Consider the following 16874-nt stretch of genomic DNA (forward strand, 5'->3'; position numbering starts at 1 on the left):
TTTGTTTTAATATCTCCTTAAGTGACTGTGAAATGATGAATAGATGCTGGAGCTCTATGGTCTTGGCAGGACGATGTAACTTCTAAAAGAATTGTTAAACACAAGCGACACAGATGCAGATCCATCATTTATGTGTGTGTTTACACGTTCTGAGTCAGCCTTCTGAGAAACCGGCCTCCAGGAAACACAAGAGCGACTCGAGTCGATGTCCTGACAGAGCAATACAGAGAGCGTCAGGTGTGTTGGGACGAGATCGATGGAGCTGCTGTCTCACTCCAGGCCTCCGTGAGCATTAATGATTCATTAATACAAGGCTGCAATGGTTTTTTCAGACATGAAAGTGAATTTGAATTGAACCTATATGCATATGCATATATAAAACATTTAAAATCAATTAAAATGAATTTCTTGAATATACATTACACATATAAATATATTTATTTATACATACAGATATCTAGTATGTGTAAAATATATTTATATATAAATAAATAATATCGTACCTATATAAAATAATGAAATAAATTAATTAACATTTAAGACATAAAGACATATTTTAAATTCATAAAACAAATATATAAAATAAAAAAGAAACAAAAACTGAAAGCAGAATGAAATTGAAAAGAGAAAATATAAAAATAAAATGTAATAAAAATATTAATGGAAAGCTAATAATATATGCAATTATTAATATAAATTATTAATTTAATTTATGTATCAAATATATTTTGAATTAATTAAAATTAATGAAGTTCTGTGGATAGTCTCTCTTGCTGCATTTCTGTGTGTAATATAGCTGATTATTTATTAAAATATTATTTATTTTAAAAGTATGTATTTATAAAATTTTATATTTATATATATAATTTTTATTAATGTATATTTATCAATTATTTTTATAAATAGAAATGATACATTTATTTTTAGTTCTTTATTTTACCCTCCAGGTCTGAGTCTGTTGGGAGAGGTGAGGGAATCTGTCAGCGTTTGGGAAAGTGTGTGTATGTGTGTTTTGATCTGTGCACGTATTATGGAAATGAAGTGCTTGTGTGTGTTTGTGTCAGACACATGTAGATAATACAGAAATGGTGTGTGGAAAGGCGTCTATCAGCAGCGCAGCTCTCCTGAAAACACAATCAATGTGGAATCAGCGGAGGTCACACACCGAAGCTAATTTGTGTCATGTGTTGAGAAGTATCTGCCCCCGGCGCCTTTCCTCGCTCCTGATTAACATATCAAACATGAGGGGGCGGAGCCTCTGTCATCTCTGTCTGCTCACTGGACGAGCTTTAATGACTAACAGGTGGCTTCAGGAGAACATGTGTCTGAATATCTGAGCATATAAAGACTTCCGAATAATAATAACCTTTTTTTCTGTCCTGTCTCCTGCATGTTCTGATGTGTCTCTCATCCTTTAACATTTTATTTTATTATTTGATTTAGTTTTTAATGTTTTTTTTCTGTCCTGTCTGTTGCGTGTGTCTCTCATCCTTTAACATTTTATTTTATTTTATAAATTTTTTTTTTAATTATTATAATTATTTTTCTGTCCTGGCTGTTGTATGTTTTGGTGTGTCTCTCTTCCATTAACATTTTATTTTATAATTTTTTATTTTTATTTTATTTTATTTATTTATTTTAAATATTTTTTCTGTCCTGCCTGTAGCATGTTCTGATGTGTTTATCATCTTTTAACAATTTATTTTATGTTATGTACTTTTTTAATATGTTTTCTGTCCTATCTGTTGTGTGTTCTTGTGTGTCTCTCATTCTTTAACATTTTTTTTAAAGAAATTATTTATTTTTATTTATTTAAAAAAATATGTCCTGCCTGTTGCATTTTTATTTTATTTTATTTTAAATATTTTTTTCTCTCCTGCCTGTTCTAGCATGTCTCTCTTCCTTTAACATTTTATTATTTTATTAAAAATATTTTATTTTTTATTTTATTTTTTGTCCTGCCTGTTGTATGTTCTGGTGTCTCTCATCTTTTGACATTTTATTTTATTTTATTTTATTATTATAAAAAAACATGTCTGTTGCAATTTAATTTAATTTAAATTTAATTTAAATTTAAATTTAAATTTAAATTTAAATTTAAATTTAAATTTAAATTTAAATTTAAATTTAAATTTAAATTTAAATTTTAGTTTAGTTTAGTTTAGTTTAGTTTAGTTTAGTTTAGTTTACCTTAGCTTAGCTTAGCTTAGCTTAGTTTAGTTTAGTTTAGTTTAGTTTAGTTTTATTTTATTTTATTTTATTTTATTTTATTTTATTTTATTTTATTTTATTTTATTTTATTTTATTTTATTTTATTTTATTTTATTATTTTTTGTCCTGTCTGCTGTGTCTTCTGGTGTGTCTCTCATGTCTTGACGTCTCTCTAGCTCTGTGAAGTATGTAAACATCACACGGTCAGATGAATCATTATTAATATGTAGCTTGAACAGTAATGATGATTCTTAAACAAACTGACATTTTAATTGTTTCTAGCTTTAAGTCTCTAACGCTGTGTTTATTGGCATCTATTCTGGGAAGCGCTTGACTACCGACTGTAGATCAAGGTATTCTGTGTTTAAAATTCCAGAATTCATGATCTTCACCTCATGGAACAATGTAATAATGATGTTTACTCCAGCGACTGCTCGCTGTGCTTTAAAAACCTTACGTGTTTATTAAATGCATTTAGTAGGCTTCATACTGACTCCAGTTTCCTTTCCAGAACACTGGCTCTAAAACAGAAGCAGTTCTCTCTCTCTCTCTCTCTCTCTCTCTCTTCTTCTTCTTTGGATCGATTAATCGATTGATAATTTGTTCAAATAAATGTGATCTTACTGCAATATTTAGTGCACAGCAAATAATTTAATGCACAGCTATCTGTGCATTGTCTCCTACATATTGTATATATATGTATATATATATATATATATATATATATATATATATATATATATATATATATATATATATATAAAACATTATAATTTAAGTAATTTATTTTTATTTAATACATACAATTTACATTTATAAATATATATATTTAGTTCAATAAACAAGAAAATATCTTCAAAATATTAAAAAAAAGAAAATATTACACTCACATCATTAACACATCCCTTCACACTGGTGTTTTACCCTCAACATTTAAACATGCTCGTATAACCACACTTTTTAAGAAACCAACTCTTAACCTAAATCTTCTAAAGAACTGCAGACTGGTTTCTCTTCTACCCTTCATTGCAACTCTTGAATGAGTTGTTTTCCACCAAGTCTCTGCCTTTCTCACACAGAACAACCTCCTCGACAGCAACCTGTCTGGTTTCATTTGGACATTTGACCGAGTCTTGCTCTCAGTTGTTGAAGCCAACAAGAGAGGATTACAAACCTTCAATACTTGTCTTGCAGGATCTGTCTGCTGCTATTGATACAGAGAACCACCAGTATCTCCTGTCAACAGTATTGGCAAAGGGCATCTGAAGGAACCGCACGTTTGTGGTTTGAGTCTTATCTCTCAGATAGGTCCTTCAAGGTATCTTGCTACTGGGGTGCCTCAGGGCTCAGTTCTTGGACCGCTTCTCTTCTCTGTCTACATGGCATCACTAGGCTTTCTCATTCAGAAAAATGGCTTTTCATACCACTGCTATGCTGATGACACTCAACTCTACCTCTCATTCCATCCTGATGATCCGACGGTAGCTATTCGCATCTCAGCTTGTCTAACAGACATTTCTTGCTGGATGACGGACCATAACCTTCAACTCAACCTTGCCAAGACAGAACTGCTTGTGGTTTCAACAAACCCATCACTTTATCAAAATGCAATGCTCTCTTGGCAGGTCTTCCAGCCAGTTCTATTAAACCTTTACAATTAAACCAGAACGCGGCAGAAAGATTTTTTTTTAACATGCTGAAAAGAATGCACGTCACACCTCTGTTTATCAATTTGCACTGGCTACCAATAGCTGCTCGCATAAAATTCAAGGCATACTTGAATATTTAAATTAAATGTTCCCTCCTGGTGGAATGACCTGCACAACTCAATCCGAGTCCTTAGCCATCTTCAAGAATCGGCTTTAAATACATCTCTTCCATCTTAATTTGAACCTCTAACTCTAGCACTCTCTATTCTATTTCTATTCTTTATAAAAAAAGACTTGCACTCTATTGATTTATTAACTCCTTGTTTTCTTAATTAAAAAAACAACACTGTTTGCTCTTTTTAACTAACACTTGCTTCTCTTTTATATTTGTATTCTATTTATTTGTTTTCTTTTTATTTATTATTTAATTACCAAGAGCCAAAAAAGCCTCTAACACTAGCTTGCTCTATTGCTCTATCTGTTTTCTTTGGATTAATTATTTAATTATTTGATTTGATTAATTATTGATTAACATATTTCTTTATAATATTTTTTTATTACACATTTCACATTTTTATTATTGTAATATACAATATTTATAATTTAAGGTGTTGAGTGGTGGGAGAGAGCTGAAGGAGATCACTGGCTCTGCAATGGTTGGGTTCATTAGCGTGTCTGTCTTTGTTTGAGTGTGAGAGTGTGTGTGTGTGTGTGTGTGTGTGTGCGTGTGTGTGTGCAAGTGTCTCTGCTCACATTAATAATGAACGCCCTCTTCACCTGCTGTAATGCAATACTCACATCTGAAGGCCGTTGCGCTGGTTCCCACTGAACGCCGCAGCAGCTCAACGCCGCGTTAATCCTAATGAAGAAGAGCTAGACATTAAGTTTTAGAGCGGCTCTTTAGCGTGCCAAAACTCTCGTGGCCTTTATGAGGGAATTCGGTCATTAGTAATTGTGACCATGTGTAGGTACAAATAAAAATCCTGTGAATTTATAGTTTGTTATAAAACCTCCTCTGCGCTTGTCCAGAGCTCAACGATGGACTTTTATGGAGCCACTTTCTGCTGGTTTTTCTTTGTCTCACAGTGAGCTCCTAATTGTGACAGTGTCCCATGAATGTGGTGTGATGTTTTCACTGATGGGACGTGACAAAAACACAATTCTTGAGATTTATTATGCTGGTTTACAGAAACACCGTCATTCAGTTACACTGGAGACTGGTGGGAAATTATGTGAAAGAATGAGGACCGAATGTTGAATTAAATATAATTTTGTCAGGACTTCAGTACTGATGATGTATATTAAAAATTAATGTATTTTAATGTATCAAATATTATTTTAATGTTTTTTGTGTAAAAGTTTGAGGTTAGTACGATTTTTTTTAATGTTTCTGAAAGAATTCTCTTCTGCTCAAGGCTGCATTTATTTGATAAAAAATACAGTAAAAAATAGTGAAATATTGTCTTTTAAACTATAATTTATTTCTTTGATCAAAGCTGAATTTTCAGCATCATTAAGAAACAATAAACATTTCTGATTACTATTAATGTTAAAAACAGTTGTGTTGCACAATATTTTTGTGGAAACTGTGATACATTTTATTTTCATTATTCACAGATGAATAGACAGTTCAAAAGAACAGCATTTATTTAAAATAGAAATATACTGTAACATTAAATATGTCTTTACTCTCACTTTTGATCAATTTAATGTGTCCCTGATGAATAAAAATATTTATTTCTGTCAAAAATAGAACTAAGAACTTCATTAAAACTACATGTTACCTCATGAAGCACATTATTAAGTGAGATAGAGTGATATGTTGTTGTTCTTTTGTTTTTTGTTTGTTTTTGGGGGGGGGGGGTGATACAGATACCGATATTAGGGAGTAAAATAAGACAGATACCGATATATCGGCTGATATTCTTTATATGTAGGCCATATTAAGGTACAGCATTGTCAAAAGTTTGAATACACTTCCTATTCATGAGTCCAAACTTTTGACTGGTACTGCATATAGAATACAGTATATAGCCTACGTAAACAGAATATATATATATATATATACTGCCAAACCAATGGGCAGGTTTATGCAGGAAGCAAAGCTATTCCAAAATGTAAAAATCTAAAATGAATAAATAATAATAAAGAATAATATATTTTCACAAATTCTGTTACTACTTTTTGCAGTTAAATATTCACAGACACAGTATGTACTGACCTGTTTTTTTATTTATTCATCAAAAATGTATGACTGGATTCCTTGATTCCTTCAATGTTTTCTGCATCGTGCAAATCACAGGGGCCTACCAATGAAGCAAATGATGGAAGCTCATAGTGAAAGTGAAAGACGGGGTCATTGTTGTTTATTTACTTAGCATAGAGTCTCTCCAACTAGGTGACAACATAGTGTTAAATCCCCATTCAACAGACTCAAGCCACCATGAAAACAATGGAGCATGCTCTGTTGGGACAGACTAAGTAATTACACCAGTCAGAAGCATTTAATCGTTATATGTTCTGTAAAAAAAAAAAAAAAAAAATCGGTGGCATATTCGCTGATACCGATATATATCTGCGACAAGCTCATATCGGCCGATGATATCGGGAAAACGATATATCGGTCGGGCTCTAATTACTTTACAGTGTACTAATAATCATTATTGGTATTTTGATGTGTTGATGTGTTTAATTGTGAGCTTCTTCTTGTAGCTCATCAAGCTGCTGGATGGGAAACGCTCTCAGGCCGTGGGAATATTAATATCCAGCCTCCATCTGGAGATGAAGGACATTCAGCATGGTGAGATCAGCATTTCAAACACCTTCACATCCCCTGTAATATATATATATATTTATTTTTTTGCAATATTTATGCAATTTCTATTTATTTTTTGACCGCAAAGGTACTTAATGTTCCTTTTTTTTTCGCGAGTATCTCACCTCGTTAAACCTTTTGATGTCACTGAAATAATGGCACCCCCCTTAGTCCAAAATATCTATGAAACGATGTGGATTTTTAAAATAAATGAGTCTTTCGTTGGTTTTCTACTACATATTTCAGTAAGAGACATCATTTAAGTTATATGTCTCTTTAACATTTCCCAAACATGTTTATGATTTATTTGTGTGTTCACAAAGCTAACGCGACAAAAGTCATCATTTCGATGAAGCTATGATTTTTTAAATTTCAAAATGTCAAATTTTCTGGTCAATATTTAAGTTTGCAAATCAAAGACAAAAAACACTTGATTTAAAAGGAGCAATTTGCCAAATATGTATTCTTGTGGTAAACGGACGGATGCTGTTTGTTTCAGCTGTTCTGACGGTGGATCATTCTGTGGTGGATCTGGAGACCATCGAAGCTTTATATGAGAACGTGAGTCGCCGGATTAAACCTGATTCTTATTCTCCTTCTGTCACCTAATGTAATGAAAATGTAATGAAAATCCGCTTTTCAATATTACATGTAATATTGCACAAAGTGAGTGATTTGATGCGAGGTCGGCTCTTGGTTGCATGTGATTTGACGTTATAAAATTAAAATTAAATTAAATTTATGCATTTAGCAGACGCTTTTATCCAAAGCGACTTACACTGCATTCAGGCTATCAATTTTTACCTATCATGTGTTCCCGGGGAATCGAACCCCCAACCTTGCGCTTGATAGCGCAATGCTCTACCAGTTGAGCTACAGAAACACTAATTATAAATGTAACGTTATAATTGGACAGAGGCTGTGTTTTATGCTCCTGAAACGACTCGTGTGACTTCGAATGGTTTTGTTGTGAATGTTGACAGAGAGCTCAGCCTGATGAACTGGAGAAGATCAGAAAACACTACGAGACGTCTAAAGAAGACGAGGTGAAGCTCCTGGATAAACCTGAACAGTACGTCATTCAGCCGCTCTCATCATTCGCTCACAATAAATGCACTCATTTTACAACACAGTCCTGCGAAAATGTCTAATATTACTTCATATGATGATGCTGAGTTAAAAAAAATATCAATCAAAACTTTCCATGATGTAGTTTTTTCTCAAAAGAAGAATTAAGAGAACATGCAAGACTCCCAAAAGCAAAAATGCTTCAAAATGTGTCATATTTTGTTTGGAATCAGCAGCTCAAAATGAGACAGAAACAAGTGTTTGATGCAGAAATCATGTCATCTACAACTAGTCATAGACAGTTAAACACGGGTTAAACTCTGTCTGTGTCGTTCTGGCTCATGAAATAATTTGGACTTCAAACCCATCAGCTCATAAAAACAAATGTTTTGACACAAGATTTTAAAATTATATGTGTTAATATACGATTTAAGAGTCTCATGAAGCTGACAAACCTGGTAACTTTCACACAATATGCACAGATTTATCATAAGATTTACTTCAAAGCAATTTTCACTCAGAAATCGCTAATAGATTTCACAAATAATCATAAAGAAACAGAAAGTAGATTTAGATTACGGAAAACTTAACTAATATTTTCTTGCAAAAAGAGCTATTATAGTTAACAAAAATTTAAACTGTAAAACATAAATCATTTTAACTATAAATAAATAAATACATGTTAAATGAAATAAATTAAAATATATAAAAAACTTTAAAACTTATTTTATTTCAGCTAGCAACATTTCTAATTTGAATTTAGTTTAATGTACTAAAATAACAAATTAAAACTGAAATAAAATAAAAAAAATACATATATATGAACCAATAAAAATGACAAAAGAATAGCAAATTGACTAGAACTTTATCTAAAATTATCGTGAAAACAGAAAATATAACAAAATTAAAATTAAATTTAAAAAAAATTAAAGTATGAACTACTATTGTTTCAACTATTGTTGTCATGAAACTATATTAGTTTATTAATGGTACTAAAATGCTGGTTGCAAATTATACTTCAATAATCTTTGTTTTGTTCTTTGCTTAACTTGTAAAAATGTTTTTGCAGAGTATCAGACATCAGACATTCATCTGCATACTTTACAACACTAAATAAACACATTTTTATAATAATAAATGCATTGCACTGTGTGTTTGCTGCACAAATATCTGAAGTGTTCCTGTAAAACCACCAGCACTTTCTTCAGAATCAGCCAGCTGTGCATGACCTTTGACCCTCACTGTAGCGAGTCCATCCGCATGCAATCCTCTGTAACATACGTCTCAATCACACTTGTGCACTTGCTTGCGTCCAGAATGGTGTGTTTGTGTGAGGCATTGATCTCATTGGTGTCTTCCTGCGTAGATTCCTGTACGAACTCTCGCAGATTCCCGACTTCGCCCGCCGCGTACACTGCATCATATTCCAGTCTGTGTTTGTGGACTCCATATCATCCGTCCATCAGAAACTGCAGATCATCTCTGCTGTGAGCAAGGTACAATAGAGTCCAGAGAGCCAAAACTGCCTGCTTTCTTCTTTTGTAATTGTGTAAAGTATTTGAGTAAATGTAATTAATTACGGTACTTGAGTATTTTTTTGGATACTCTGTAATTTTACTGAGTATCAACGATATTGCTCTCTACATTTTTGAATAAGCATTTGTACTCTTCACTCCAGTACATTTGTACCCATTACATTTTGCATGGCATTTAGCTTCCTCTGCAGCAGTTTATTCTGTGATATCGCCAACTACAGGACACTGAAAGAAATAGATCTTCACCCAAACTTGTCAACAAGTCTACTTTGCGTGAATGCGAGTATGGCTGGGCGATATGCATGCTCTCCTCACAATCAATTCTTCCTTGTTTTTCACTGGCATGCGCGTTTTCATAACCTTCAAATTTAGTAAATATATATATATATATATAAAATGATGCATCTACAAGAAGCGGCAACAAACATAATTTTTAACATCAACTTGACACATTATTTCATTGAATATTTGTTTTTATTTCAAGATTAAAATTGTTAACAAAATAAAAATTATGAAATCAGAAATAAAACTAATATTTGTATTTGTAAAAAACTAAACATTTATATAAAAACACTATGAAAAGAATATTTGATTTTGTAAAAAAAAAAACATATATAAAAAAATAATATTTAAAGTAAAAAAAAACATTTATATTAAAATAAAAAATATTAATACAAATAATATTTGTGTTTGTAAAAAAACATTTATATTAAAATAAAAAATATTAATACAAATAATATTTGTGTTTGTAAAAAAACATTTATATTAAAATAAAAAATATTAATACAAATAATATTTGTGTTTGTAAAAAACATTTATATTAAAATAAAAAATATTAATAAAAATAATATTTGTAAAAAACATTTATATTAAAATAAAAGTATTCATAAAAATTACATTTGTATTAGTAAAAAACCTGTATATTTAAATAAAAATATTAATATAAATTATATTTGTATTTATAAAAAACATTTATATTAAAATAAAAATATTCATAAAATAATATTTGTAAAAAACCCTTATATTAAAACAAAACATATTAATAAAATAATATTTGTATTTGTAAAAAAAACATTTATATTAAAATAAAAAGTATTAATAAAAATGTATATTTGTATCTGTAAAAAACATTTATATTAAAATTAAACAATAGTCATAAAATAAATTTGTATTTGAAACTAAAATGTATATTAAAATAAAATAAATCATAAAAATAATATTTGTATTTGTAAAAAACATTTATTAAAATACAAAAATCATAAAAATAATATTTGTAGTTGTAAAAAACATTAAAAAAAGATTTCTGACATGATATCTGTGACATAATGCAGTACAGTGTTTGATGGCCATTTCACTCTGCAGTATGCAGCACGCTGGTGTTATATTCTGAAGTATGTACATGTCTTTTCAGGCTTTTCTTGATAATGACAGTGTGAAGGACGTGATCGGCCTCATCTTGGCTTTTGGAAACTACATGAACGGTGGAAACCGGACCAGAGGACAGGCGGATGGATTCGGACTGGAGATTCTGCCTAAACTAAAAGATGTCAAGAGCAGGGTATGAAAATACCCCTCTTAAACCATAATCCTGCACTGAATATGTGTTGAAGAGTTGACTGGGTGTGACTGGGTCAACTCAACATCTGCCAATGGCCTTCTTTCCCATCAGGACAATCGTATGAGTCTGGTGGATTATGTAGTTTCGTACTACCTGCGAAACATGGACAAGGTACTCTTTCCTTTTAATTTTCTCTTTTATTGTATTTTATTATATATTATTTTATTGAATGTTTTTTAACCGTGCAGGTGCTCTCTGTTAAGGCAATTGTGACTTTTTCTGACAATTCTTAAAAATAAAAACAGAACTGCAAGATATAAACATGCAATTCTGAGAAATAACGTGAGAATTATGAGATTATAAACTTGAAATTCAATATTGCAATAGTAGCATTAGTGTAATGCAATAATAGAGCACAACCATCAAAGACAGCTCAAGTTTATTCAGGAATATAGAAGAGGAAACACTACAAAAAATGTATTTCTCACTCCTCATTTTTGTCTAGTTTTTCAATGCAAAAGTCTAAATATTATTAAATCAAGAAACATTTATCAGAGATGCAAAATAACTTATGATAAAAAGACCAAAAAATTATTAAAATGAAGTGAGTTTTTGCTTTAAAAATAACAAATATCAGTCCATAACAATATTTGTTGCTGTTTTAAGCTTAAACAAGACACATATCTTCGTATCTGCAATTGGAAAATTTAACTGGAAAACAAGACAGCACTATTATTGTTAAAAGTGTAATAAATTATTAGCTTGTTAACTTTTATGAATTTAATTTACTTATTACTTATTTACTTATTGAATTTTTAAAGTTGAATTAAACCATAAAAAACATAAAATATGCAAACATTATAAAAAAAATAAAAACACAGAATTGGGGGGAGGGGTTTACTTAAAACATTTACTTAATTATTAAATTGTTAAAAAAAAAAACAATTTGTGTGTGTGTTTTAGCTTTATTTTTTTTAGTTTTAACTTTTTAATTATTAAAATTGAATTAAACCATTTCAATTGATTCAAGAAAAAAATAACACTGAATTTGTGAAAAATAAAAAAGATTTTATAGGGCCCTAATATTGAGATCTCAGACTTATAAAATCTAGTGAATTACTAAATTGTAAAAAAAAAAAAAAAAAAAACCCAATAAATTATATACTTTTTGATCGTTAAAACAAATAACAGAATTTTTTTTAAAAGGGCTTTACATTTATTTACAAAATTTGGTAATTCAGTTGATTCTTCCTCCTTTATGATTGGGAAAATTGGAAAAGCAGACAGATTCTCTTTTTTCTGACGGATGTGTTGTTGTGGTTTCAGAACGCAGGAACAGAGAAGAGCGTTTTCCCGCTTCCCGAACCTCAGGATCTCTTCCACGCCGCTCAGGTCAAGTTTGAAGATCTCGCAAAAGACCTTCGCAAGTTAAAGAAGGAGCTGACAGGTATGAATCTCATATGATGTCGTGCCTATTTAATCCTGAAGATGGACAGAACGACAGCGTCTCACAATGGAAAAGGGACAGCAGCTGTTCGTATTTATTATAATTTGTTTTTTATACAATGACCGTAAAAATGAGAATAACGTTAATAGTGAGCTTCATCCCAGTGAGTCTTTTGAATCTATTTACTTAACAGATTGATTCACAGATTGGTTCAGTGACTCTCGACAGGTTACTTTGTCAATATGTGGTGCAAAGTGAGTCAGTGAATCATTCATTCAAATGATTCATTAAAAAAAAAATACAGATTCATCTGGAACAAGATCCCAGTGACTCTTCTGAATCTGTTCACTAAACAGAGTTGTTCAGATTGATTCACAAATTGGTCCAGTGACTCTTCTCAGGTTACTTTATCAATTTGTGGTGCAAAGTGAGTCAGTGAATCATTCACCTTTACAAATGTTTTAGACCCTCAAAATACACATCAAAATACACAAAAATTATTTTTAAGAGATATAACCTTTTAGAAAAAATGTTACATGCTTTGTGCTCGGGTCATTTTGACCCGGGTATGTACAGTATGGAGTATCATTAGTGTCAAAATTACATTTTGTAAAATTATGAAGTTATATTAGTGTCAAAAACTCGGCTTTTTTCCATGTCTCACACACTTTTGGACTGAATTGTGATGATGAACATGAATCTTGATGAACCATTGCAGCATGAAAAACTGATCACTTTTTTCATCTGAAAGTGAAAGTTTATTCAAGTTAAATTAATTATTTTAGTTTGAAATCTTTTCAAAGTAATATTTATGATGTTTTGATTTTGTTCTGTTAGAAATAAATATTCAGGTTTCATAAATGTGGACTGTTTTTGAGCAATCATGAGTTATAAGCTCAAAGGAATTTAATTAAATATATTAATTCCACTGGAGTTAATACTGATAATTCTCAGATTATATGGCCTTAAAAATTGCATACTACGATATATTTAAATCAAATACTATTATCTGTATATATATATATATATATATATATATATATATATATATATATATATATATATACATATATATACCCCCAATACAGTAAAACTGCACATTTTATTGTGGCCCGCCTAAGGCACACCTGTGCAATAATCATGCTGTCTAATCAGCATCCGAAGAAGTGCTCACTAACACAGATTTAGACAGATTTGTAAACAATATTTGAGTGAAATAGGCCTTTTGTGTACATAGAAAAAGTCTTAGATCTTTGAGAAAAAACAAAAGTGCTGCATTTACAATTTTGTTCAGTGTGTGTATATATATATATATATATATATATTAGGGGTGTAACGGTACGTGTATTCGCACCGGACCGTTTCGGTACAGGGATTTCGGTACGGTGCACGTGTGTACCGAATGACGGAATGCAATATTTTGTGTGCGGAACATAAGTACATTTTCGTGTTTCCAAACGAACATATTAAGTGGTGAAGGTCTCCGCGTTCAGCGCAAATCCCGCCCTGCAGCTGATTCTGGCCGGCGACACACTGGATGCTGCGTGGCATGTCCGTTTTTAATTCGGCTCCCATGTTAACAGGTTAGAGCTTGCAGACTGGAAAACGCATGCATGCTAGAAATAGAACCGACGCCTATTTTTCACGCGACACGCAAACGTGTTGGAAGCGTTTCCAGGCAAAATATAATAGGAAAATATGTTTATATGTCATTTTGTACACAAATACATATTAATTCATGACACTTTGATGTTTGAAAGTCTATAGGTTGACATAAATTCAGATATAAATGTAATTTAAAAAATAAATTAATAATTATCGATTTTCAAATATTGCACCTATCAAACATAGTCTATTTTGCCGTCAATACTGTTGACGGAGTCCTTTATCAGTAGGCTTTATATTTATGCTCAACATGAAGTATAGATATTGTTGTCATGAAGACAAGAGCCTGGTCTGTCAGCGGTCTCCCTCTATGTCACCCACAGCAGCAGCATTCTGGGATTGGTAATGCTGCACTGTAATCATAGTTATTTATTTATTCTTATATATATATATATATATATATATATATATATATATATATATATTTTTTTTTTTTTTTTTTTTTTTTTTTTTCATTATATTTTATTATATGATATTGGTTTGAGACTGAGAGTATTTTATTTAGTGGAGAACTTTGCAGCAGTATGTTATTTCTTATTCTATTTTTATTTTATATATATTTTATTAAAAAGTATTTAAAAAAAAGTGTATAGCAATAAACAACCTGCAGTTTAATCTGTGCATTTCTTTCCCTTACTGTACCGAAAATGAACCGAACTGTGACTTTAAAACCGAGGTACGTACCGAACCGTGATTTTTGCGTACCGGTACACCCCTAATATATATATATATATATATATATATATATATATATATATATATATATATATATATATACATTGCATCAGTTTTTGATGTGGCTCATATGTAATTTAAAATTTCAAAGAATTTCTTAGATTATTAATTTAAAAAAGTTAAACATTTTAAACATTTCCTTCGCAAGGAAAAGCAGTAGGAATGAGCAAACAGATGTTTGTGACACTGTCAATTAAAATGCATTTAAAAGCTATTTATTTTCATTTAACACTGGAAAAGTCATTTTTACCGTAGCCTGTACTCCGGGCTGCCACAGGGGTCAAAGGTCATGCCTCCCCCAGCCCCTGGTGTCTGCAATTATTTAAATCAGCCAATAACATGGCATATGAGAGCAATTAGATATGCTCTCTCCTCATTCCCCTCCATTTGAGAATCGCTGTTAAAAACTCTGATCCTCAGTGACCCGGGGGAAAATACAAACCGGCTACAAAACCACTGCCGCCCCACCTAGAGCTGTCTGTCACTCATTTATTAGCAAGCAAACGCAAGACAATAAATACAGAATAAGGGCCTTCGCATTTGATCCACACCACAACAAAAAAGCCTCAAACGCGAGTCCTCGGGCACTGGCACCAGATCGCACTTACAACGGCAGCAGACAGGGATAAATATTAATGCCGTGCCTTCATAAAGAGCTGCAAGTGTTCCTAATTATTCCTGCAGTCATTTCTGTTCAGTGTGAGCGTGGAGGAGAGTCTCTCCAAGAGTTTCTGACTCAAGATTTGAGGTCTGTGCATCTGACATAGAGACAACCAAGCCTTTGAGTGAATCTGCAAAATCAAACATTTTACTGTCACCAATAAAAACTGCAGATGGCAAGGATTTCAGTTACAGGAAGTAACTTCATCAAGGAGATTTGGTGAATTTGAAAGCTCTCAAACTCTCAGATGTTTATTCATTTAAAGAGAAAGAAAAGACAACAACATTTTATTTAATTAATTTAGAGCTGTGTAAGTATAAAAATTGTAAAATATACATTTAATTTAATTTAATTTTTTGAGGAATATCACACAATTTTTCATTGTTTTTTATTATTATTATTTTCAATTTAAATTCTTTTGTGCAGCACTTTGACAAAACATTAAAGGAGTTTACATAGACATTAGGATTAATTAAATTGTTAGTTATATACATTTGATTAGTTCAGTTTTTGGTAATAAACTGTATTAAATCATTAAATCAGAATCCAGAAAAATTAAAACAGACACAGAATCTCTGGAAGAAATAATTCATAGGGTGCTTTTATTGTTAGAAGAGTAATAAATTATTCTCTTGTTAATTTTTTATGAATGTAATTGATTTATTCATTATTACAATTGAATGAAACCAATAAAATATACAAAAATAATTTAAGAAATACATTTAGAATGGGGGGGGGGTGATTTTTACTTAAAACATTAACTTAATTATTTATTTTTTTATTTGTTTTTTACTTTTAGATGATTCAAATTTAAATAAACCATTTCAATTAATTCCAGTAAAAATAAGAAATAACACTGAATTTGTGAAAAATAAAACAGATTTAAAATGGCCCTAATATCTCTTCACTGAGATCTCTGACTTATAAAATGTAGTGAATTTTGTATAAAATGTAGTGAAATTAAATTAATACTTTCAGTTTTTTCACTTTAACTTAATAATAGGTCCTTTTTGATATTTAAAACAGAAAGCAGAATTTGGGGGGTGGGGGGACAAAAAAAATAAAACAGAAAAAAATTATTTATCAAATTTGTGGATTCAGGTGATTGTATGATTAGGAAAATTGATTTAAACCATTAAGATGGATTTTTGTGGTAATAAAAAAAGAAAAAGAAAAAGGAATTTGACCAAAAATAAAAGGTCCCTAATTAGGGCCCAATTCTCTTGTATTGAGATTGAACTCTCTTTAAACTCACATGTGAGATCCTCAGCAAAAGTATCTAATTGGTAGTCATTTGAATTCAGATATTGCAGTGTAGGAGCAATAACTGATGGGTTGTTTTATTTGGACAGGAGCTGATATCAGAGACAGTAGGAGGATGTTGTGTATTTGAGGGTTAGTGTTTGCTGATCTTACACCCGTGGTGTGTGACACGGAGGGGTCACGACACTGAGTCAGTCTCTGGGGACCTTTACACGTCTGAACTCTGAGAGCAGAGCGAGTCAGAGATGCCCTGAGACACCCCGACTG

The 16874-nt window shown here is 31.2% G+C and overlaps 1 protein-coding gene across 1 annotated transcript in view; it reads left to right on the forward strand.

The window, feature by feature from the left end:
• Positions 1-16874, forward strand: part of LOC132144916 (formin-like) — a 63473-nt gene that overhangs the window by 31486 nt on the left and 15113 nt on the right. Inside the window, exons 9-15 of the mRNA XM_059555501.1 lie at positions 6573-6660; positions 7175-7236; positions 7659-7747; positions 9110-9239; positions 10690-10836; positions 10948-11007; positions 12163-12283. Coding sequence (XP_059411484.1) covers positions 6573-6660; positions 7175-7236; positions 7659-7747; positions 9110-9239; positions 10690-10836; positions 10948-11007; positions 12163-12283 — 697 coding nt within the window. The remainder of the gene's footprint in view (positions 1-6572; positions 6661-7174; positions 7237-7658; positions 7748-9109; positions 9240-10689; positions 10837-10947; positions 11008-12162; positions 12284-16874) is intronic.

This window comes from Carassius carassius, chromosome 8 (assembly GCF_963082965.1).
Source record: "Carassius carassius chromosome 8, fCarCar2.1, whole genome shotgun sequence".
Classification (NCBI taxonomy): domain Eukaryota; kingdom Metazoa; phylum Chordata; class Actinopteri; order Cypriniformes; family Cyprinidae; genus Carassius; species Carassius carassius.